This window comes from Lepisosteus oculatus, chromosome 8, assembly GCF_040954835.1.
Source record: "Lepisosteus oculatus isolate fLepOcu1 chromosome 8, fLepOcu1.hap2, whole genome shotgun sequence".
In the NCBI taxonomy this organism is placed as follows: Eukaryota; Metazoa; Chordata; class Actinopteri; order Semionotiformes; family Lepisosteidae; genus Lepisosteus; species Lepisosteus oculatus.
Window position 1 is genome coordinate 1,859,977 of NC_090703.1, and position 26,329 is coordinate 1,886,305.

Sequence of the window (26,329 nt, forward strand, 5' to 3'; positions counted from 1 at the left end):
TTCAGGTGAAAATGTCAGCTATGTTTAATCTCCTAGTTTAACCAAGGAGCATAAATTACCACACAGTTAAGACAGCTTTTAACAGGACTGTTCATTTCTATACAAACTCAAGTTCTCTTTTAAAAACCAATTTATGTGAAACACAATCTGTACCAACTCCAAAACTGTCTTGTTAATGAAGAACAACATTGTATTGTATACTGATAAAGATGTGTAATCTCAGTAACTACACATTTATATACAGAGCAGCAATTACATCAAGATTGTTACAAGGCAAGAGCATCTGTACATCATTAAAATGGACTATAGCATAAAAGAAAGTTGCTTATCATCTTACTCCAAATGAAACAATTACAAAAAAAACTACAGTGCAGGATAGAAATAAAAGGAATTGTACAGAAAAAGAACAGTAGAGAATTTGTAAACTAACTTGCTTGTCAATTTACAATTTTTCCTCACTGAATAAAACAAGATGCAAAGGTTTGATCATAAAGGATATTAAACATAAAGAGTCTCTTTAACCTAATACTGATATCATCTGTGTTCATGGTTCATATGTTTGACATGATGTGAAACATATCACAAAGAAAATATTTAATGCACTGAAACCAAAGCAGTCATTCCTGTAGAAAGTATAAATGAAACTTGTATGCACTGGGTAGGTCTAGAATACTTTCTGAAGCCAGAGCCATTTCTAAGGCCAGTTTGTATAACTCAGTTTAATACTTCCAATGACACTATGCTGTATACCAGCACTTAGTTAACTTACTGTACAAACATCCCATACTAAAACTGGACATTTGTAACATGTTCAAATGCAGTATACTGAATAAGTATATTTTAAAACCTATTATATACTAATAGGCATTTTTTTATAAATCTTTTGTAAACATTTTCTAATGTGGGTTTTCTAACTTTTTTTTTTTTCACTCCTCAGGTCAACTTTCAGTTATAAATGTTCTTGTAGTCAACATTCCAGAAATGAGGGCTCTTAACACTCATACAAACTATGATTCCCCAGCTCATGCATATTTATAAAACCATTTATTGACAAGTGAATGTTTCACATAATTTAAAGAAAACGCTTAGACAAGTTAACTTTCCAAATCCAAATCTCACCTCCCATTACAAGTACAGTAGCTGAAAGAACAGCTCCCCCAACAAAAATATATTTTGAAAGATTATCCACTGGAAACACAACAAATACTCAACCCTGCATAAAAGGTACATAAATGATTAATGTCAATGGATGCTGGTTATTTTCACAGGAACATTCATTCCTAGTTTTTGTTTTACATTAAAAACCTGAAGCTCTGGCGTGTGCGCTGTACATATCACCCCCGCTAGATATACTTCATATTTCAGAAGTAAACATTTTGTCATTTTGCAAGAACTGAGCTTTATTCTTTACACATATAAAAGGTACATTCAAAGGATTAAGTTAAACCTAGAAGGAGCTGACAAGTAGCCTTCATGTACTTTTTTCTTTAAAATGTAAAGTCTTAAAATAAGCTGAAAAAAATATTAATATAAGCACAATGTAGGCAAAAAAGAAATAAAACCAACAATACTTTAAAAATGACAAACTTTAATGTGTCTCTTTTTGTTTTGTTAAAGATTTACAAGCAGCACTAACTCTTGAACGCGTCTCTGGTGCAAACACTGATCTAAGCCACATGGGACAAATATAGTCTTCACGCAAAGGTTTGCCATTTCAATTATATATATATTTTATTGTCACTAGATGAACAAAACTAGGACTGCCGTTCTGCTTCAGAGACATCTTTGCCATTCTGTTTGGCATCTCCAGTCTTTCAGGCACTTCCTTCTCCATATGGGGTTTCTCTGTTTTCTGTCTCGGTGCCACTGAGCTGCTTACTGTCTCCATTCACTAAAACGTCACCACCTGCATTCTCATCAGAGAGAGCCTCATTCATCTTCAGCTCCTCCTCACCTGCTTCATCTGCCTCTTCTAGCTTCCTGAGAATGATGGGCAGCTTGGAGTCGGAAACCGAGTTCTCCAGCAAAGAGATGTTGCTCTCTTCGTACTTGGGAAGGGGGGCTCCTTCTTCCAGCTGCTTCTGAAAGTGCTCCCTTTTGCTTTTGCCGCTGGCCATGGCCTTTTCCAGTATCTCCTTCTCTGCCAAACGTAACTTAATTGCTACCTTAGAATGGAATGAAAGGTCTGGTTTTTCTAACAATGACCTGTCATCCTGAGAATGAGGGGGGAAAAAAGAAGGAAAGAGAATCGATGTCAATTTCTCTGACTGCAGGACTGGATTTTCAAAGCTGTGTGTGCATGTTTAGCCTGTGCAAGCATTCTGCGATGTGCCTGTAAAATAATGCAGGACACTTCCTAGACAGGTGGAATGGCTCCAAGTCCTTAAGAACATGAATAAGAGATCTGGGGATGTAATGCCAAGTGTGCCTCCATCCTTCATACAATAAATGAGAGTTGTACATTATGTGAATTAAATATGCTACTTAATTTGCTAAACCAGTGGTAACCTGCGACTGTCACAGCTGTGACAGAAAGGAGGCATAAAGGTGCTGGTCACGTCAGCCTGTTGAAGACATGGTGGTGCAGAAGAGACCTAGCTTGACAAAGGCAGCTGTAACTCACGCAAGTAGGAGATCATCAATAGACGATAGTAAAGAAAGCCCCTTCTGCCTATGATCATCCTACTCCCTCCTAATGAACAACAAATCATAAACCAATTTAGGCTCAGTACCCACACTCCCATCAACCTGCTAAAGGAAATCAAAACTAACCCAGAACCGCATACCCATTGACTACACAAGACAGCAAAGTGCCCATTTTTAGGGATCAGGTTCTTGTCAAGCAGTGATGGCAGGGGTGCCTGGCTTATCGCAATCCACTTGCTTTCTTTCACAAAGGATTTTTAAAATCCTCATGTATCAAAAGTGATCTATCACTAAATTAGTTTTTCTCTTTAAACTGTGTTCCTACAGCAGTACAGCAGTCAGGAGAAGGGATTACCTTGGTTTCCTGATTTCATTCAATTCAAGATCTACCTCAACATGATGAAAATGGGAGGTTTCATTATTTATTACTAATGACCCACTGCTTTTTAAAATTATTCTTTAACTTGAAGCTTTTTAAATGTGACTGCATTTGAACACACATTGTGTGACCACTGTGCAAGGATTTTTTTTGTGTGAATTTAGCCCTCAATGTTACAAACTAAGTGTCTGACGTCATTGTCTCTAGAAAATACAACACCACCTAAAATATTCTGTATAATTCAAGCAATGCATTCACAATGGGTAAAGAAAAACACACAAATAGTAGTGAGACTTCAGGACTATCACTTGCTCTCCCAAAACCAGGCTTTAAGAAGAGCACTTTAAGAAACCATAGCAAACATTTTTATTTTTCTTCTTTTAACATGAACAGTATGGGTTAACTCATAAAGTCGGTCACTGTTATGAACAAACTTGCCTGGATCACAAGAGATCTTTAGAAGAAACCTCAAGCAGGTTTGGCAGGTGACAGGTCACAGATGTTTTTACTTTATCAAAAAAATTAACCACACAGAACCAGCAAATGGTTGCACTGTACATACCAAGGAGCTGTTTAAGAGCAGAGCTGAAGGTTTGTTGCAGTGCAATGCAAAGACATGAGACTTTAGGCAAACAATTTAAACACAGGTCAGTGATCTAGCACAGCACACATGCTGCTGTTATCACAGAATATAATCTTGCTTGAGATTGTTTTTTATAGCTCTCATTAGGGACAGGAAGCCCACTTTTGTAAGAAGGAAATACATAATTTTGCAGACATCCAACTGCAGACATAATTTTGCAGACATCCAACAATCTAAAGCTAAAGGAGTGCATGTGTGAGTGCATGCGAGCATTTGTGCATGACACAGTCTTGGCTCTGTGAGTGTGTGAGTGTGTGTGTGTGTGAGGCAGGGTCTTGGCTCTGTGAGTGAGTGTGAGTGTGTGAGTGTGTGTGTGAGTGAGTCAGGGTCTTGGCTCTGTGAGTGAGTGTATGTGTGTGTGTGTGAGTGTGTGAGTCAGGGTCTTGGCTCTGTGTGTGAGTGAGTGTGTGTGTGTGAGTGAGTCAGGGTCTTGGCTCTGTGTGTGAGTGAGTGTGTGTGTGTGAGGCAGGGTCTTGGCTCTTTGAGTGTGTGTGTGTGAGTGAGGCAGGGTCTTGGCTCTGTGAGTGTATGTGTGTGTGAGAGAGGCAGGGTCTTGGCTCTGTGAGTGTGTGTGTGAGAGAGGCAGGGTCTGGGCTCTGTGTGTGCGTGTGTGCGTGTGTGCGTGTGTGCGTGTGTGCGTGTGTGCGTGTGTGCGTGTGTGTGTGAGTGAGAGAGGCAGGGCCTTACCTCTGTGCTCGTCTTGTAAGTTTTCAGGAGCAGTGTAGTTCTGGTTTCCAGGAAGGTCCAGAGTTTTATCTCATTTTCCCAGCTGACTGGGAACTCCGCATTACCAAGAGTAAAGATTTTATCGATGGCATGGTCACCAACAAGGTACTCTTTCAGCTCATCTGCAATCATATACATCTAGTAGATACAAATATCTCATACTTTGAGGAACAAATAGTTCATTTCTATATGCAATTTGTACTTAAAAATGAATATACCTTTCAATTTAGTTACTGTATATATGCTAGATTTTAGTATTACCTTATGGGTAATGAGATTATATTCATTCAATAAACTATTGTGCCATTTTTACACATATTAAGCATTGTATCTAAGCTGCTAAACCGACCTGCTGGGCTGCAGTCAGTTTAAAATTGACATTTCAAACTGGGATAGTGTAGTGCTGCTTCAAGTAACCAATTGTCTTGCCAGAGGTCATGGTCTTGCTACATGCAATCTACGACACAAATACATTCTGTGTACATGTGCATAAATATTTCAGTTGTACTGCACTATTCTTTTGTGTTAATTTTGCGACATCTGTTTGGAAGGGCTTGATCAATTAAGCACCTTAGGGCAGCTCCTAGTAGGACTGTGCAAGAGGCACTCAGGCACAGGCCAGAACTGCATCTTTAGGAACCAGGCAGAGCCACAAGCCAGAACCTGCCGGAAATCGAATCGGACACAATAACGGTGTCAAAAGCCACAAAGAGCCTTACCTTCAGTCATGCAGAAGACCCGCAGGAAGGCCAACAGCTGGGCAGAAATGGGAGGCTCACTACAGTGCAGTGCAAAGATACTGGACCTAACGCAAACACAATTCAAGCACTACTCAGCCATCGACCACAGACACTGCCGCCATCATATTGCATGTTTTGAGCTTTTCATTAAGGACGTATTTTCAAAAGGCCAACGAAAACAGGATATTCTATGCCATGTAATCTTCATCTGAATCCTTTTTAAACACATGCAAGCGAAGACTGTTTGAAACAAACCATGAAAAAAAAACATTTGATAATGATTACAGAATATCTAAGCAAAGATGGAAAACAAACTTTCCCCGTGTACACTGGTTCTTGAAAGCTTTACCTCTACTTTAAAACGCAACTCAGTTTTAATAATAATAATAGTGTCAGTTGAAAAAATGAAATTAGTTCGTTAGAATTGCATCAATCCTCAAACAATCCATTCTCAGAATAGAAGGTATGAAAAATGATTGGTACCCAACCAATATCATATGAACTCATCTTTTTTAAATTAAATCACAGTACCAGGAATACAGCAGGGCATTCTAGCAGTATGTGTTAGTTCTACAAGGCATATTAGTGATCTAACAGCAATGATTACATATCAGGTGCCAGTGAATTTTCCACCTCTGCTGAGAAGTGATTGATCTGAACAGATGAAAGTCCAGTGAACTCAATGCATTTTTAAACACACTGAATAATTTATAATTTACCGTTTAATCATTGCAAAATTCCATCAGATTTTCATCTGATAAGTTTTGTTTAAGAGAACGCTATATGTTAGTTTCCTTCTACATTACAGTATATAAAAGATCATTTTAGGAGGCCAATACTTTCAAGCACAACAATGTATCGATCAAGGGCTTAGAGGAACATTATACAGGACACAGCTGACATTATTGCTTTTGAAAATGCATTATGGAACTCTTGCAGCTTTGCAATGAAATTATCCCTGCCCACTTCTTCACCAAGAGTGAATTCCACAGAGAAAGTTTAACCAATATCTCAGACCACACGGGTTAAGATATGGTTTGCTTTCTGCCTGCAACAATGACACTTTATTTACCCCCTGGAAATAAGGGAGAAGATGCATTTCGTACATCGTGAATGACAAGCACGGGCCTCGTCACTACCCGTGGAAACAGGAACGAGCCGCACGAGGAGTGCCCATGGCAGGCGTGGGCGGCGGACCGCGAGACGGCGGTACTCACGACGGGATGCCAGCGCGCGCCAGGACTTCTGCCTTCATGGCGTAGAGCCGCTCGCTCTTGCTCACTCCGAGCTTGATCTTCACGCGATCGTGGGAGTTGTTGTCGTGGAAGAAACCATTGTGGATCACAAGCTCAGCATTAGACCTGGTCCCATAGAAAATGTAGATCTGAAAAAAATAAGCAGCAGGTGAAGCTTTCTTCCGTTTACTAGAGCATATTAAGCGTTTCAAAGGACACAGTTTTGATTATCTGTGTATTTTGTACACTGCGGGATTTATTTCACATTTGCTCTTGTCCTGCAGACTGGTCAACTGTGTTCATCTTGCCCTTCCATTCACAGCAAGACAAGCACAAGATGGCAAAAACAAAATGATAAACCAAGGCGAAATGTGCAATTTAATACAGTATCTTCTAACCTGCCTTCCCTACTTTGTCTTAGTGCTCTTTGTCTTTGATGTACAAATACAAAGGCACTTCTTATCGGTTGACAAATTAAGTATATATAAAATTAAAATGAACATTCAAATATTCATCATATCATTATGTTTAACTACTATCTAGCATAAACAGTCAAAACACAGCTATATCATGCTGATAAGCCCTTATAGGAACAGCTATAGATGGCCGATTATCTTTACCTAATTAACGCGAAGCAGATTTAGAACTCTCCTTGGACTGTTCTGATTGCTAGTGTTGTGAAATGATCATATCTAATGAATATTCAGTTCTTTTTTACAGCTCTTAAAAACATCCCAGCTCTGAATGAGACAGTTATACAGACATATACAACCAGATGGATACAATTAAGCACAAATGAAAACACTGCAAGAATAACTCATTAGTTGCTTGTATTGATAAGGTGTTGAAGGGTTTGGTGCAACACTGTGAAATCCTTTGAGAAATCAGTCAGCAATATGAGTGATTGTGTTGCTACAGTTTTCGTAACTGCATCAGTTTCACAGCTCTTCATTCAAGCTGTCCTGTGCATCTGACCAAACCCTTCATGTTCTGTAGAATAAATCACTACCTGTCCTGGCTGCATAGCTATAGTATAAACCCACTTGTTATGAGACTTGAGAACCACTTCAGCATTTTCTTCTGCTACAAAGCTCAGATTCCCATAAAAGGAAAAAAGGTCTTCCTGAAACATGAAACATGCCATGCCAGAAACAAAGTAGACAGACACAAACACACACATATTCAAACCAGGGCCAGTTTTCCCAGAAACCAATTAACCTACCAGTAAGTCTCTGGACTGTGGCAGGAAACTGGAATATCCAGACAAAACCCACGTGACATGGGGAGAACCTACAAACTCCACGCAGATAGCACCCCAGGAATTGAACCCAGAGCCCCAGCGCTGCAAGGCAGCAATGCTGACCACTGTGCCACCTACAAAATCACAGCATCAAACAGAAGACTAACAACGAAAGTCTTGCTTTGTCATTTCTGAGACTACGAGGGCAACATGAGTGTCATGGCTGCTCAAGTTAGATCCTCACCTGCTCGTCCTGCTTGTAGTCCTGCAGGGCAACACATTCGCATCTGTCATCTTCTAAATTGTAGCCAGTTGTGATCTAAAACACAAGAAAAAATGAAGATTCTGCATGTGTATTGTGCATAGATGTTTAAACAAATATGTATGTATTACTGGATGCAAAATAATCATCTTTTTTATTTGGCACAGTTTGTACAATAACATTTTTTAACACAGAGAGTCACTTTCTCCCGGTCAGGATCTCCTGGAGCCTGACCGTGGAGCACTGGATGCGAGATGCCAGCCCATCACAGGCCCGAGAGCGGGGCTACCCACAAGGCCACAGTGCCGCCCTTCACAGTCGTAAGCTGCATGCTCCTAAGCTTACATGTACCGAGTGTCTCTAGAAAGTCAAAGCAGATCATCACAGAAACCTGTAAACCCCTACATAATGAAACACAACCATGCTACGCTGGATGTTTAACAGAAAGTAATCATTTCTCATAAACTGGCAGTCTTTGGGCCATATTAATTTTGCGTTATGACAATCTCAAGAGATGCAATACAAGCAATAAATGAACAAGAAACAATATCACTTCAGAAAACACAATGTATCATCTGGATATCTCAGATAATTAAAAGCCATAGCAGTACATATGAATTTTAGAATCAAGTTAACAAAAGACCTTGCAAATGACTAAAATTAAGAAAATTGAATAAACCAATGGATTTGCTTATGATTTCCATGGAGGGATATATACAAGTCTATTAAAAAAATAAACTTGGAAATATGGCTGAAGAAGCTACAACCAGTTTTATTAAACATTAAGCCTCCCTAAAACCTAGGGAATACCTTAGAAGCTGTTTCATTAAACTGTTTAATGACAAGCTTTTCCATTTTATTCCCTTAGTTTTAAAATAAAATTTTACTTTATAATATAACACATTTCTGTATGCATACTTAAGAAGCTTGTTGGAGGAAATATATTGCTCTGTTGCCTATTAGAAACCCAACACATATTATATTCAAATAAAACATTTAAAATCCACATTTAAAATTCTGTTGATGTTTTAAGCCGATAATATTTATTATACCAAATACAAATGCCGAACCTGAACTAAGGGCAATGAACCACTGGAGGGATGTTTAATTAAAAAAAGAACAGAATGAAACAGCACCATGTTTTTGTTTGATCTTTCTCATTTGTACTGCCTGCAAAGCAAATGTTGCTTTTGTAAGAAAGATGTCCTCCCAGCATACTGTACATTAATGGTCTTTCAAACACTTAAGATCTTTAAAAACCTTTTACAAACATCATTTAAGACATCCCAATAATGCAACACAAAGCAACCACTGCAATTAATAAGGGTTACTAATCACCCCAATCATCAGTGATTTTATCTTCGGTGTCAGATAGGCTTCTTCATAACGCCTTCCTGCTCAGCTCTGCACCTCCTCTCAGTCTCTTGCCTGGTTCTCAGTCATGGTCCTGGAAGGCCACTGTGTTTGCAGGGTTTTGTTCCAACTGGGCCCTCAATCACCAGTGCTGACCGGTGCCTGTGACATATTTGCTTGCTGGTTTAATCTTTTATTTCTGCACTCAATCCTTTGTTTGAAAAATACACTTCTTAAAGTGGATTATTTCCTACTACAGCAGATACATTTTCATGCTATGTCTCTTCCACTTGCTTATTAAAAATGTGCTCCCTTATTTCTGATTACGGAGCTATTGATAGGCGATCAACTGATGACGATCACACACAGCTGGAATGACAGTGTATCAGACACCTCCCACAGCAAGTCAGCTTGAGTCCAGTTGGTTATTTTTCAGCTCACACACCTAAATGAGGGCAGTCCTGACATCAGCACAGGGTTCATTCATGGCAATTACAAACCTCAACCAGTTCTTAAGGAGCTGAAAATACATTTTAAAAAATAGCATGCGATTAAGATCTCAGCTGGAGCAAAACCCACCCAGACCAGGAATGAGAACCACTGGACCAAAGGAAATCGCACAACCAATACAGCAACACAGTCTCTGACCAGTAGGTGTCACTGTGCTCTGAAGGGCAATGTGCTGTGGCTGAGAAGAGAAACGAGCGAGCTCAGTACCCTGTGAAGCGAAATACAGGCATTCCCCTTTAGAATGCCGCCCTGCAGGCTGCACAGCTGTTTCTACTGCATGCGTTTCACGTCTTAGTGCCTGCGCTGAATCTGGTGTACTATGGAACAAAGACCGTACCACCAAAAGAGCAGAAATTAGAAACCAGTTCATGCAAAAACAAAACCAGCCGCATCAATAATGTGCAAGAGCCAGGAGCCCCCAACACTGCAAGGGACAGTGCGGTTCCGGACCCTTCGGACGAGGCGGTCAGGACGCGACGAGCAGCCCTTACGAGCCCGTTGGTGTGGTTGCACATGTCCCAGAGCGGGATGAGGGCCAGGGTCACGTGGCTGCCGTCCTCTGTGGGGATCTGGTTTTGACGAGTCATGACTGAGGAGACCGCCCATCTATGACACAGCAAGAAAACACCGCTAACCCAGCGCAAACTTGAGTCATCGACCAATGGAAAAAAAGGTTCTGTTTCAATCATTTTCAATCACTTTTCTTAGAAACAGACCCAGTTCCAGTTTTACTTCATGCCACGTGTGACGGATGCATATGCTTCATATTTTTGCAAATGATCCTAAGTTACAACTGGCTGTTTTAATATAAAAAATTTAAAAAAAGCAAAAGTAACAGTGGAATAAGTTAATCACAGGATAATCACTCAAAGCACACACCATGGCTTCGAAAGAAATGCAAAAGTCAAACTGGCCTGCTGCTGTTAATAGCAGGATAAACAGTTTGCAATTTTAAAGGCTGTTTTAATTGAGCACGATTTCAGCATCACCAACCTGTAGTCATCGTAGGTGAAGGAATCCTTCAAGGGCAGTTTGCTGGCATTCGGATGGGTCTGGGGATTGAAGGTGAAAAGAAAAGAAAGAGGAAAGGTAAAAAAAGAAAAACACAAATCAGTCACTAGAATTTCATTATCTAGCTGCCTAACAGATCCTAACAAGAGCCTAGTGAAGCAGGCAGAGTCCAGCAGCGCTACAGAGGGATCATCATGGCATTATGCTCCCATACATCACTGTCAACTTAATTTGTTGTGCCCAGCAGCCGTCATAAATCTGCTTCATCAATTTGTGAGACAGAAACCCACCAGTGCCACAGAAATCTACATTTAAAGATACAGTAGCCCTTCTCCAAGGGCTCATTTAAACTGCATGTCAAAAAAAAAACCTCAAACGAAAAAATCAAGTTTTATTACGATGTTCTGCAATGTACCTTTTGGCCTATGTGAAATTGTCATTAGAAACACTATAACAAACCTATATTTTATCAATATTTAAAATTTTTACTTGTATGTTGAGCAATCTTGTGTATGGGTGCCAACTACAATACACTGTACAAAATGATTCTTCACCTCACTGTCAGTCTCCTGTAACATCACTGCAGTTTTATTACAGACCGCAGGGATCTAAAGTTCCCTTAGTATTTTGGCCTGGGTTTCTTAAAGCAGGACTGTTTTTATTGAAAAAAACCTCAACAAGGATATTTTAAAATGCTCAACATTTAAATTAATTTGTTATTTATAAAAGCATGGGACAGACCGATATATAGTCTATATGCTCTATTCCACATTAAGGGTTTGTGCCACGTTCATTATAATGTACAATAATAGTAGTGGCTTTCGGAAAGGCTCTAGACAGCTAAAATACTAAATGAAAAGATCTTGGGGATTTTAAGATGTTATTCTGTTTTCATTTGCATCAGAAATCAATGCAGCTATTGAAAACGCATTCAACAGCGGGCACAAAAGTCAACGTCAATGAGCTGAGATTTTTCTTCTGCTGCAGCTAACAGGTCAGAACTGATTTTTCCTCAACAGACAAACACACACAGATGTCCTGTATGCCATGCTGGGACAGAGACAGCCATTCCCAGGATCCCATGCAGCAAAGGGAATCTCTCTCCCCCGGACTTCAGGATGAGTGCAGGATCTCAGTCTCCCAATTACACATCTCATATTGTTCAGTTTGACTGCGACTCCTCTTATACCACAGATTAACACAAGGTCAGCCTGTACAGATAAAGGTCAACGTGGTTTTCCTAAACTGAGGCAAATAACAGTTTGAGACTGCTCTCCAGCAACAGTTAGGGAGGGGGACAGGGGGAATGTGACTTCAAAGCAGCCTTAAATAATACAGTAATACAGTATACTTTGATTGACAACCATTAAAAGATAAGGTGCTAGACAGCTAGCGAGTCAGATTCTGTGGTCCCATAATTCCCAGTCTTGGATGATGCACTATAAGGCTTGTGTGGGGGAGGCAGACGAATTAAAGTGTTGTCAGTAGCACTAAACTAAGCAAAATTATGTAACGGTGGGCAACAGGAAAAAAAAAGGCACAGGAATCCTTTAAAGGAGACTTCAAGATTCTTTGAGAATATTCAGATATGCATTTTAAGAGTTTCAACGGTTTTGTTATGGTGGCAAGGATGTGCAGTTTCCTCATATTTTGCACGCCTGAGTTCTCATGTAATCCTAGATTCCTGGCACTTGTGTTCTGAGGTTGAGTTTTGCCTAACACACTTCCGGCTTTAAGAGGGAAAAATGAAGGGTCATTATAGGGTGGGTGTGCAAAAGCCAATCATTGGGACAAAAGCCAAAATGTCTGGAGTTATCGGAGTACGACAACAAGCAGCACCCCCACATTGTGTCAGGTACAGGAAACCAATTGCTTAAAAACATTAATGACGTTAACAACAGCAATGGCAGAAAAAAGAACTGCTTCGCAAACACTTCTTCCTCTGTACTATGCTGGAGGCACAGTGCTTCAGAAGTACCTATAAGTTTAGATTAAGAAAAACGATTAAAAAGGTGAGGAATAAAGCCTTCAGAGTGAACTGTCCGTCAGAAGACTGGAGGACAGCAGCGCAGCCCCCCACAAACACGCCCTCCTCGTTCGGCCGTTGCTGGTGCTCTGTGTAGCGTGCAGCTTCCTCTCTTGATGCATTAGCATCACAAGTGGAAGGTAATTTATCATTTTTCACAGTGGAATATGTGTTGGCACCATGTGTGGGACAGTAGGGGATGAGGTACAGGGGACTAGAACCGTAAATCAATTAGAAAACAAAAGCTCACACGCAGTGAGGAATTTCAGGCAAATTATATATCATAAAAGACTGCTAATTGGCTAGTCGCTCTCGGGGACTATTGCTTCATTAAAAGCCGTTTCAATTTTTGTGTTGCTGCATTTTGTTCTCACTGCTGTGTTTGCTGTCCAATTGTTTAACATTTAAAAAACATAAAGATGAATTCAGTCATCAATGTAAATTGATATTAAATTAGAGCAGATGAAAGATCCTTTACATGGACTGAAAATTGTTTAAAAGTTTGATTCTTTTTGTTAGGCAGTTAAAAAAACACATCAAACTCATTCTGCGCAGAGAGTCAGCTTACAAGGTTTTTTTTTTTTTTTTTGAGGGAATTGCTCCATTACTGCAAAAACGTTTCCTTCCGCAAATAAAAAGCAGTCAGTGCAGGACTAGGGAAAAACAAACAGTTACCCAAAAAGAACTACACAATCACATCCCCACAAGGATCTAGCAGTGTCTGCAAAGGGGCTCTTTCCTTTCCTCGAGCCAGCTCACTCTTGCCATCATGCGCCATGGATGAATTTTAAACACATACTACTATGGATTTGTCAGATCCCACTCAACATACATGGTAGGTACAATCAGGTCAATTCAATTCAAAGCCAATGCGACAAGCTAATTTTCCAGCCCGGTCATCTGCAGCAGCAGCAGCAGGAACACAGACACTGACAGCAGTCATTACAGAGACACGGACCTTCCAGTCGCAGACCCACTCTGACCAGCACTGAACAACCAGTTCAATGTATTGGCACTAATATACCTACTCTACTAATAGCTAAAAACATTAAATAAACCCAATATTGTAACGTGACGTAAGTAACGCAAAACATCTGTAATGAAATTTCTATTTTAATTTAAAAAAAACAACTGATGTCTTCTAGCTCAGTCCTGTCACCTTTATGTAAATGTGACTCTATAATGAATCTTCGTACAAGGGACCAATATTAATTTACTAGATTAATAATAATCTTCCTAGAACTGCAATGTTTTTCATTTCATAGAAAAGGGAATGCAGAACATTCCATGGGCTATATAAAGTTGAACTGGGTCTAAATCCTCCGCCTGTAAAAGTGTTCATGGAACAAGACTCTGCCAGGTCTCCACTGGAGGGAAGCAGGAAAGTGCTGCACATTGCAGGCTCATCCTGACATCCTCATACTAAGCCCTCTGCTTCTTTGGGGCCTCAAGACTTGAGTGAGGAAATTAAACATTCTCCGGATTTTCTTTTTTAAAATGACAGTGCCTTCAAATTAAAAAAATTATATCCTTTGATTAAAAAAAAGAAAGTAGAAAAAATCAATATGGCACATTCGCATTTCTGAAACACCTATAGCTGAAAACTAACAAACATTTAATAAAAAATATGTCAATATATCTACAGAGAAAATGACAAATACATTAACTATTAAATATCATGGAATAATTCCACTATTTCTATAAATATTTGATGTCTTATCTTGACAGTAATGTGAAATGTTCATATTTCTAATTGACAGTTATTTAATGAAAGAACAAAACAGCGTCAGCAAAGATTTTTAAAAATAATTTATAAAAACAAAGATTTTTTCCCCGTCGACTTGCAGACCAATGAAGCTTAACACAAAAAGACTGAGCATCAGAACTCAGTGGCAAAGGAATTACTGTACTATTAATCAGGCCGGTAAAGAAAACAAGCAAGCCTGGATGCTGGAAAGAAAATAAAGGACATTTTACAAAACATTTACATTTAGCACTCTCACACCAGTCTTCAGATGGAGACAGCATGGTTACTGTATCATAACTTTATTCAGATTCAACCCCTGAACGGTCCAAAGAATGTTCACATCTTCTTGCACAGAGGACAGCATTAAATCTCATCACCTAAATCGAACAAAAACCTGTTCCACCTCACGAGCTGGAGGAGTTCTTCACATCGCTTTCTCCAGTTAAGAGGAAGAGAATACCCACAAACTAGAAGGAAACTAATGTGTCAGACATTTAGTTTTGGTCTTGTACGGTCTGCAACGAACATACTTCCCCTGCTTTTCCACCGTGCGAGAACAAAATCTGTAGCACAATGCCAGTGGAACGACCCTGACAAGAGCACTGCAGTGCACAACAGAACAGTCCCAAGCCCCCGACACGGGCAGGGTTTCTGCTTTCATCAGGCAGAGCCAGGCCAGGCGGGAGAGGAGGGGAATGGATTCCTTATCGTTGGGAGCCTCAGTATGAGGAGATGGCAGCTCCTTGCTGTGTCCACAAACGGGCGATCAATCACATTCTGCATTAGAATGTCAGCGGCAAAAAAATGACCATGTCACCAGTATCTTTATGAACTATTATGTCAGAACAGAAATCACATAAAACTTCCCGGGAAAGCTAAGGCCAGCAATGATCAAATGCTGGCTGGAGGTTATGTACGGACATGCATCAGAGTGAGAGATACTCTTAAAGGCTGCAGAGGAAGTGAATGACCAGTGAGCAAATGGATCATTCTTGTGTGCAACCCCACAGTACAACCCCTCTGTGCAAATAAGCAGTATCCTGAAGTGCACTGAATAGCCCAGGTCTTCTTCCCCAGAGTGCAGTTTGAAAAAAGACATGACAACACCAACTGACAGAGGGCCAGCATCCAAACACAACCCTTCGCTGCTCCAGTGGCTACATTACAGGTGCTCTTAATGACAGCTCAGGTGCAGGTCATATCCACATAGAAGTCTGAGAAAATTTACACATCGCACTATGCAGAGAGAACAGTAACATCTAGACGAGTATGATCTGAAGGCCGGAACAGATCAGGGTTGGATTAGCATACGGACAGAAGCAATGCTTACTAGTTCCAAAAGACAAAGACACCTGACCAGACCTATACAATTCCCTGGACGTTTTAAATACATTTAAATGCACATAATATACAAGAGACGCAACGTTTCGGCTGTGGAGCCTTCTTCACCCATCACTCCTGAATAAGGTTCCACAGCCAAAATGTTGTGTCTTTTTTCTTTTCCTTTCAACATGGAATAAATCTTTCCCTTGCAGCCTATGCATGCTGACACAGCTGCCTACTTGTACTGTATATAATGCACTATATGTACACATGTGCATTTACATATATACCAAATCTTATTTATGCTGAAGAACCAAGTTTCCTTCAATAACGAGAGCTAATTTGTTCTGTTAATTTTTCACCTTAGAGTACATCTTGATCAGAAAAGTGTTTCTAATGCAGGTGAAGCAACCCAGGATATTATCAGAAGAGGTGAAAACAAAAAGCTCAAATTCCAACAAGTTAGAAGTATATCCATGAGATCATCAGATGACAATTGTACAAGAGACAAAACTGCTGTAACACACAAAGTAGAGACCCTTCTGACTTGGATATTGAAATTATCTCATATCTGAGAGCTACCATCTGTTTATGCTGCATAAATGGTATAAGCAGCTATATTAAGATACAGCCAAATAATTAATGTTTAAGGAATTAAATTCTACCCTTGACCTGAGAGCAGTATATAATTGAGAATTAGCAATAAAAACCAAGTATAATAGTTAATAGTCTCTAGGATGTTTCAGCAGGTGCGGTACCCAGAAAAAAAAATACTTGAATGCATTTACAGGTCAACATTTTACAGCAAAGACTAACTGGATAAAATATTTAGCACTAAACCCTTTAGGCCTAGATTGTGAAGAGCACAAAGGCAGCACTGTATTTGAAGTTGCATGTCTCCCCCTTGTGGCAAAGACACACTGTGACAGATTCAAGCAGTGTCATTGCTAGCTTATCAGAAGCAAGGAAATTGAGTGCAAAAGGCCATCATAAACCAGCAGTTACCTGGCTTAAATGTGCTGCTGCGTGCTGAAAACCTTTTTAAAACCTTATTTCTTAAAGTAGCCACAAAACGTACGAGTATCTGTACAAATACAGCAGTGGAAATTCATTAAACCGCTGGCTAAAGAACTCAAAACTCATGTCCCTGATTTGCCTGGACAATGGACCTCAATAAAAAATTGAGATTATGGCTCAGGCTTCTGCTGAACCACAGCCCCTGCAGGATGATGTAGTTAGACACGATACATTTAGTAATGGGAACTCATTCAGCACTACAAAACGTAAGTCATGATAAATGTTGTATCATTCCTTTCTGCTACCTTTTAGCGAACATTTTAATATGTTCACAAAAAAGAATAATTCAAAACATGTACTGTAGACCTGTCCCTAACCAATGAAACCCAGCTATTTTGCCAAGTACTAAATATACATCGTTCGTGCTGAACATGCAAAAAGAGCTAAGCATAGCTGGCAGAAATTTTATTTACAGTTTAGAGGCTCCACAAAATGAAACTTACTACCAATTGAGCCCAAAGAGAAATATTTCTGCTCTATTACTTTCCTATGAGACCAATTAGCATTTTCCGCAATTTTTCAACATGAAAATACTGTCAGGACAGGAGTTGGGAGGGATCTGAAAAAACACCTTTCATGACAACCGAAACAGGGTCCCTGCAGAACCAAAGATCAGGGCCTCTGGCCTTATAACAGTATATACACATGCAATAATAACCACTTATTGTTTAGCCTGCCTATCTGTGCCCCATATAGCATGTATACTTATTCATCATTATACTTTCTGCCCAGTGACTCAGCGGTGGCTCTGTGGCTAAGGATCTGCGCCTATGACTGGAAGGTTGCCGGTTCAAATCCCGCGGCAGGCAGAGGAATCCTACTCCGAGCAAGGCCCTTAACCCTAACTGCTCCAGGGGCGCTGTCCAATGGCAGACCCTGCGCTCTGACCCCCAGCTTCTCTCCCTGTCTGTGTCTCCATGGACAAAAGCTTGGATATGTGAAAAGACAAATTCCTAATGCAAGAAATTGTATAGGGCTAATAAAGAAACATTATTATTATTATTATCAGGCTTACCTTACTGTTCAGGGAAATGAGCACACCTCACACAACTGCTCGGCTTCACACTTGCGACAGCGGAGACTTGACTGACCTGCTGGCTCTCTACACGTTTATTACCGACACCGATAACCCGAGCCAGAGTGAGCCGTCAGCACCTTGGCTACAATCAGAGATGGCAACACAGGACTAGGCCCGGCAGCGGAGCACACGGCCCCCCAGCCCCGACACCGGCGCGAGCCCGGCACTCACCTGGATGACCTTGTAGAAGTACGCATACTGGCGCGCGGTGTTTTTGTACTGGCTGAATACGTCGTGGATCGCTTGGGTGGACTGGAGGTAGTGGACCTCGTCCTCCTCGAAGTACAGGGGGATGTCGTACTCGCTGGGCAGGGTCCTGATGTAGGGCAGCCAGAAGGAGGCGGGGTTTGCACGCTCACACAGCAGGTGGAAGGCCAGGGTCACGTTGCCCATCGCTTGCAGGATCCGGTCCTGGCTGTACAGGGGGCCTGGAGAAATCGCAGGAGGAGGGGTCGGTCGCATGGGTTCACCGGTTCGGTTCTGAAAGGGTTTGCTGCTGCCTCCCGAAAGGAGGATAACATAGCACAAGAACCGAACGAAAAAACAACAGGCAACCGACATTTATTTCTGCTCTATTTGAGTAGTCTTAAAAGAGTGGATTTTGCAAACACAGTAAAGGAGGGGAGGTTTATTTGGTGTAGACCTCTCATTAAGCCTTCTTTCATTCTCCAGCTGTATCTTGGATTCTCAGATTCCACTGACATTTTTCACACTTGTCATCTAAACAATATCTGCAATCGTCGTGGCAACAGGTACACTGGCAGGCACCTGCGCTGTGTTCCTCACCTGAGCTAGTCCCTCACACCTGTAGTGTCTCTCAATCTGTTACAATGCTGAAAAAAATCAATAACCCTGTGATCAATAAACAGCTGCACAATACCTACAATGGTCTTAAAAACAAAATGCTGGAAAAGATGCAGAATCCCTTAAACCAAGAGGCAAATTGGAAAAGGAGATAAAAACCTTGATAAATGACGTTCTTTGCCATTTCAAAAAAGAGGTAATGCATGCCTTTTATTAGCATTAAACAAGTAACATCATCCTGTCTTACAGCTAAAAGTTAAAATTTAAAGGTTCTGCCAGTACTGAATATTCTCTTGAGGTGCATTAAATGTTTTTAGATTTAAGAAAACTGAGTAGTGATTACATTATGAATCCAGTGAAGCAGCCACACAAAGTGTGAACATTGTTTCTTTAGGAACACCACTTGCGCATGATTATTAAACACACCAAATCATTACTGCCAGAAATGAGCCATAACTAAATACTCACCTAACACAGAATTTTTAGCTGATTCTACTGTCATCAGCATCTTACGAGGAATCCACAGAAACATTTCCTCTGCCTGTAGGACGTGAGAAAAGACAGCTTTCTTAACAAGACGCACTTCAGTTTGACAGCACTTTTCATATATTTTTCACATATTTTGCACATAAACAACTTAAAAATACTCCAAAAACATGCTGACAGACTGTTGCTGTATCAGCAATGACAGCTAAGAGCAATGACAAAGGTCTGAACGTGTCAGGTGTTCCAGTGGGGAGCTGTGCCAGTGAGTGTCGTCCACAAAGGAACTAGAAAAGTTCACACTGAAGGGGAGAAAGATACCCAGCATTGCCGCTGTCGAGCCTTATAGGGTACTGTACTTTTAAGGTACTGTATAATGTACAGCCACACGCACACGAGGAGTTAGCCAACTTCATTTGAAAAGTAAACAATAACGTTCCGAGTCTCTTTTGTACGACAGAAAATATCTCAACATCTAGCTACACCAAACAGGGCTCCCAAGAGGTGGGAACAAACCCTCTCTGTCCAGGGCCCTCAGATGAACCCGCCCTTTCATTAGGAGGACTTGCCTTCCACTCATTCACAGAGTGAGTGGCACCACGGCCACACTAACCCATGAGTACCGTCTTATTCTACCATTCAGTCACGCTGCATCTTCTCCATCCTGGAAAACAAGGGGCTATCTGAAAAAAAAACGGGCATGAGACTCCCCACGAAGCGAGAGAAAGAATACAAACCTTAATATCCCTCGTCGCTTTCAAACCATAGCCTTCTTCTGCGAAATTGGAGATTTCAAAGCCTTCACACGAGGCTCCGTTTTCTGCTGCCCACGACATGAGCTCTGGGAAAAAGTCGTCCCTTGTCCCATCAAACACCACCGATAAACCTGGACCCGTGAGAAACCAGGATCAAGTCATTTTAAAAAAAGACAAGTGACCTGCTGCTGCTATTATTATTATTGCTGCTATGTTATTATTATGCACAAAATAATGGACAGATACTCAAAGCATCAGAGGGCAGAAAGGGGGGGTGATGTGTATTGGGAAAGAGAGCAGGAATGCTCCAGAGAAACCCCTTCTAAAATCTCCATTGGAAAAAAAAAAAATCATAATTGGTCCAAATTCATATTCACCAGGATATCTCCACTTTCACCACACATTTATTTACAGTGAACTCACTGACGAGGACAAGTCTAACGCTTGGTCACAAAGTCACAGGAAAACATAAAATGAGGTTCTGCAATAAATCAGCTCCTGGGGAAAACCTGAACTCCTTTCACTAGAAGAGCTAATAGCATGGGGAATCTCTGGAGGAAGTGCTCAAGAGGAAGCTTGTTCAGAAAGACACTGCTCCCTGCTGAAGGGGGAGATACCTTTCTGCTTTTTGCGGATTTTCTCTACCAGCGATCGGATCTGAATGTACTCTTCCCATTCCTTTCCCGGAGCTGGGGCCGGGCCGCTGCACTCTACGAACAAAGCAGGATACATAAAACCAGGGAGATTGGTTTGTAATGAATTTTCCTTACGGAACTACTCAAATTGCATGGGAAAACAATCTTTGAAAAACCACGGAAAAGTGAATAAAAAAAAGTTTCTTCTGCAAATAGCATTTTAAAATTTACTCAGTTCTTACAAAATATCATGTGGAATAGTAAAGACAATAATAACGTCCAAAGAAAGCAGTCTGTCTGCACTGCATAGTCTATTTCATGTTAAGAGCTGGGGCTTTTCTTGACCATGTGACCTTCAGGACTCCTGCCCTGTAGTTCAGCCAATATCCTCCAGGTGTCCCTGTAGGTACGCTAACCTCAGCAACTTTAGAATAACAATTTCAGTTCTTACAGCAGATACTGTACATATATTTGCACTTCAGAAATACCTTATAGGTGGCACAGGGCATAGTGTAATATTTGAATACACTGAAAATACATTTTAAAAGCATGACTGGATTTGTCTCAGACAATGCCAGTTACATGATCAAGGCATTCTTTGAAGACCATTGCCAAATTTAGGACATCTGACATGTAATGTTTAAATGCTTTCTGTTTTCTTGATAGCAGACAAGGTTGCTATAACAGTGAAAAGTTTTATATTCTGTCCAAGAAGGAAAACGTTTAAAGAACAGATTTGAGCTATTATTTGATAGATTTTAGCTATTACTATCGATTACATGCCTCCTATTTCGTGCACAACAAAATGGGGCACTTGATATTCTGCTGTAGAATATTAGTTGAAGTACATTCATTTTTACCCAGACTTTGTGGGAATTGAAACTGATGTTTCCCTAAATACTCTGGTATTAAAGAAGCTGAAAACACTGCTGACAAGATGTAAGAGGCTTGGAAATGTGGCTCTCTCCATCTGTGATGCATGGCAAGACTGGTCAACCTAACAGTGGTTTGAGACTCATAATGTTACAATACAATATGATCCAATAATGAGGTATTAACAATTGAATCCTGAGCTTTGGCACAGCAGATGCAAATAAAGAGCTAAGAAACAGAACTGTTAAAACCTTCAGTGAAGTTTCTGCATGTTTCAAACTGGAAAAACTAAAAAAAGGTGCATGGTGTTGTGGTAGTAATGCTGCCTCTTGGCGCTGCTTAAGTTGTAGCATTTAAATAAGTGAGATGATTAAGGTAGCACAACATCATGATTGTTTAATAAGTGGCTTTAGGAAATGTTATGTCAACCTCTAGGTGTTGGAGGACTGAAATAAGTTTAAAAAAAAAAACCATGTCCTAAGATAGAACATCCTCACTGAGATACAGGAAACCCACAGGGATTTTATGCACCTGCACCAATTATCACCTTAACAAAAACAGGTCTTACTTTGCAACAGATCCGAAACTAAATTCATCATCTCCTTGGGGGAGACCACTGAGGCAGCCCCAGTGCCTGATTTCTGGGTCTTCACTCTGCTCTTCTTCCCCATCCTCAGACTGGAGAAAGATCAGGAGGATGCTTCACTGCACAACAGGGGACAAAGGGACAGCAGAATATTCCTTGATGGACATTTATGTATCAACAAACATATTTAAAGTCAAAAGATCCAAGCCACAGCCATGCAAAAGCTTTTCTGAAACCATGATGATTTCTAATTATGATTTCTAATTATCACAGCTTGTGATTCCTAAATCTTCCCATACATCCTAAAATACTGTCCTTGTTAATTTAAGCAGCCTATTGGAAGATATTAAAATTTAAAGCTGTTCGACAAAAGCCTTACCCACATCTCTTCACTAGGTGGCACGCTTTACGCACCTAACAGCTCGATAACACAAAGAAAAGTATTTTACAGTTGCTAAATTAAAAAGGCTGCACTCCTAAAATAATCTTCAGAAACTCAGCAGCAGTGACAATCACCAGCTTATATCTGATGGCCCCTCTCTTGTTCGTTATTCTACTACTGCACGTGTGTGCCGGAGCTGGGCATGCAGCTCAGAACCACAAGGCGCAGGTACAACAGTGGCATCTCCTCCGCCAGCACCGACACAGCTCCACCGGGGGGGGGGGGGGTACAGCACACTTTCATGCTTCGCCTTTCATCTTTCATATGAAAGACGAGACCCCAAAATAAAATGCCTGGGCGAAAGCAAAAACAAAGGGCATGATCTAGGAGCTGAAGAGTGACGCCACTCCTGACGGTGGAGGTCCACTCGAGACTGCGGACAGAGACGGCTGCGTGATGCGCCGCATCAGACTCTTCACAGCCCTCTTCGCTTTCAAACCGTTTGAATCTGAACAGGCTCGTAATGATATTCTGAATGCTGTGCGTTCAAGACCTGGACTGGCTGTTTTCATTATGCAGAAGACTAAATGGCATCTCCATGGAAACAGTGCTGTGTGGTGTGTTAATGTGAAGCACTATTTCAAAAGACTGGCTTTGAGGTACATTACATTAGGATAAAAGCACTCAATACCTTATTTTTAGGCAGACTGTGTTTCATCTTGATGATTGCACTGAAAAAGTTGACTATTTAATCACATGGTCCTTAATGGAATTATTAATAAGTGTATTACTTCTTAATACATCTTGCTAAGTTTCGCAAAACTATTTGTAATACAAATACACCATCAGTCTGTTCTAATTTAGAAACGCTTAGTCACTTTTCCATGATGAAACAAAGTATTGCACACAAAAAAATTCAAATTTCATAACACACTCAGTTTTAGTACTATACGGACATTATCTTGCAGTACAACTAGATCTGGAGTGAAAAATGTTTTCTGTGGAACCCAGAGGCCTCCCAGTTCCACTGAGGAAAACCACTGATCTAAAACACAAGAACATTAATAACAGACACTTCACACAAACCACATCAAGGAGATCCTGTGAGGATCAGACCTCAGGATATTCCAATAAAGCAGCTTTCAAGTCCTGACACTCTCCTCAAATAAAACCTGCAAAGAAAAATAGTGCAGTATGCATGAAGGCCTGCCTTTGTGCAGCAGAGCTACACAGCAAAAGCATCATCCCACATCATGTGCAACTGCACACTCACAACTTTATTCCTGCAGGGTTGACACTGTACTTCACTTCATGCCGTATTAAGCAGACGTACAGCTTCCAAACATCAGGAAAATCACTTTTTTACTGCAAATCACGCAACTGACACATACAGCAACATAAAGAGAATCCTCACCAAACGAGAACTGGCACTGCTCCGTACGCCTGTTTACCCCAAGAAGCATGTGCATAAGAATATTTCCTGAGAGACAAGAGTGCCATTCTTTCAAGGTGCTTGTTCACAAAAAGAAAATGCTGTGCCTTGGCAAAAACAAATAGTTCATGGGTGAAATGATCAAACCGTCAGTGTATGGCAACACACAAAAACCCACTGGGTGATGCCAGTTCCCCTCACTCATCCAGCACTCTGAACTGCCCTATAAAAACTGGGAAAAACCTCATCTATTCTAGAAGGAGCAGTGTTGCTCAACGCAGCGGTTGCCAGCTGGACACAGAAATGACAAGTCAGTCTGTCAATCAGTTTAGTTTACTCTATTCCATAAAACACTCATGAAACACTGATACTTTTTCTTCGGTTACAATGGAATAACTGGTAACGGAAAATGTCTCAGGGTCCACCCCCAGGATACTGCCAAATAGAGCACTAAAGTTTTCAAAATAACTGCCAGGCACTTCCACACAGCTGCACAGCTTTGCTTTCAAAATTCCTGGCCACCAGCGAGACACATGGTTCACTTCCCTTGTCACTTTTACGAGACCAAGCCAAGACTCAGTCAAAAGACTCAACGACTGAAACCAAGTGCTGCACATGTGACAGAAGGAAATCACTGGAAATAACTCAGACTTTTCTCTTTGAAGTCAGACCAGAACACTGCTGAGTAAAAATATAAATCAGTCCTTATTTGGGGTAACCGAAGCAATTCTCTAATGTAGGGAGAACACAAAATCAACAATTACATTTTCAAGATGGGCAGTTGGCCATTGTTTGAATTGTTAGGAATCTGGTTGCAACTCCAGTTTCCAAACTACTGCAGAACATTTTATATTTACCCTCCATTTCTCACACCTTTTAAAGAGAATTGCTTCTCTTTACAATATTTACTACTCAACACTTTTATTCATTTTAAACTCCAGAAAAATAAGAGGAAAGGCAGATTCCCCCCGACGTTTAGCTTTCCTGAAGGAAAAGGACCTTTTACATCAGCACCGAACAGTAAGAGTGTCTGAGCACTGTGTAGATCCAGGCACCTTTAGAAAGACCCACACTGATGTGACACCCGAACTGCCTTCCATCTCCTGTTATCAAGATTAAAAAGATCAACGTTGAAAAAGAGGTCAATCTGTAAATAGAGTGCTTTGACAAGACAAGAAGGATGTTTACAACTGAAGAAATGGCGCGTCCTGTCTTGTTTATTTGGGTCGACTTCCTGAGACATCCAATGGAATTGCACAGGCTGGGTAGTTTGCAGAACACACCCACTACTCTTTGTGCAGACGCCCTGAAGCAGAGCTTCTAGAGAGAAAATCCTTACAAAGACCCCAAGCTATCATTCAGAGCTGCTTCTTTGCGGAGATGAGGGATCAAATCTGCCCACGGCCTACGGAGAACATTTTCAGACGACTTACCTTTCAAGAGGAACGGAACCGCAGATGGACCTGTATGATTGTCCCCATTGGGCCAGTTTTGCTTGTTACTAAGAAGCCCAGTCAATATTAAAGCCGACCAATCAGGCGCTTTGGATCGAATGTGCAGCTGCATGACCTAAATGAAGCGACTTGCACAAGTCAGAAATTAGAAACCCTTTCGCCCATGCAGGCTTCCTAACTGCACTTAGCTCTACTGTAGGACGGGAGCAATATCTAAGATTTTAATCATGAACAAAAACAGTTCCCACCAGTAATGGTAAACACCATGGTGATGTTTAATACAGATATGATATATCATGCCAAAAATCCCTTTTGCCTCCTGTCACAAAAGTACAGCACTGAATAGCTATAGTAACAACCACCATTCTCTTCTTAAATGGAATGAAATTAAAACGAATTTCGAAAAATAAACCCATGTAAGGTATTTGGCATGCTTCGGACAAAGTCTGGCACAACACTGTGAAGCCATTTGAAACTTTGGTGTATCGCACAGTGCTGTACTGCAGCACAGCGCCTTCTCTTCCACAGCAGACAGCAGATGCTCTTCGGCCTTTCTGAACTCTCTCCTGGTAGGAAAACCTAAGGGAAGTCGCCGAGGCATTCATTACAACCAAGGGATAAACTTTGAGGAGGAAAAGTAAATCTGGACGGTGGAAATCGGCATCTGCCCCGCGTTACTCAACACAGTAAAACAGCGTGTGTTCCCGACGTAAACTAGAACCAAACCCACGAACCGCCCATGAGTGTGTGATTTTGTAGCATTATTGTATAACATTACCTCCAAATTAACTGCTGCAGGTCCTGTCAGCTTGGAGTTCAGTCCTCACCCAGTTGCTCTGAGAGTGCAACCTAACCGCCCTGCAACCAGATTAAACCACGCCTGCACCACTGTTCCTCTTTGCGATTGAATAAAGAACACTTCCTGCATA

The 26,329-nt window shown here is 40.9% G+C and overlaps 1 protein-coding gene across 2 annotated transcripts; it reads right to left on the reverse strand.

The window, feature by feature from the left end:
• Positions 1 to 26,285, reverse strand: setd3 (SET domain containing 3, actin histidine methyltransferase). 2 transcript variants are annotated; one of them, XM_015350552.2, is made up of 14 exons: positions 26,179 to 26,263; positions 23,601 to 23,686; positions 22,115 to 22,251; positions 20,656 to 20,748; positions 20,021 to 20,169; positions 19,269 to 19,341; positions 18,168 to 18,424; positions 10,728 to 10,786; positions 10,226 to 10,340; positions 7,854 to 7,928; positions 6,352 to 6,518; positions 5,114 to 5,199; positions 4,356 to 4,516; positions 1 to 2,213 (listed from the first exon to the last, which is right to left on the reverse strand). In XM_015350552.2, the coding sequence occupies exons 3-14, from the start codon at positions 22,215 to 22,217 to the stop codon at positions 1,815 to 1,817; spliced, it is 1,737 nt and encodes a 578-aa protein (XP_015206038.2). In that variant the 5' UTR covers positions 22,218 to 22,251; positions 23,601 to 23,686; positions 26,179 to 26,263; the 3' UTR covers positions 1 to 1,814. The 2 variants fall into 2 exon arrangements, with proteins under 2 accessions (XP_015206038.2, XP_006632323.3); XM_006632260.3 differs by lacking the exon at positions 23,601 to 23,686 and having other exon boundaries at positions 26,179 to 26,285.
• Positions 26,286 to 26,329: the final 44 nt, after the last annotated feature.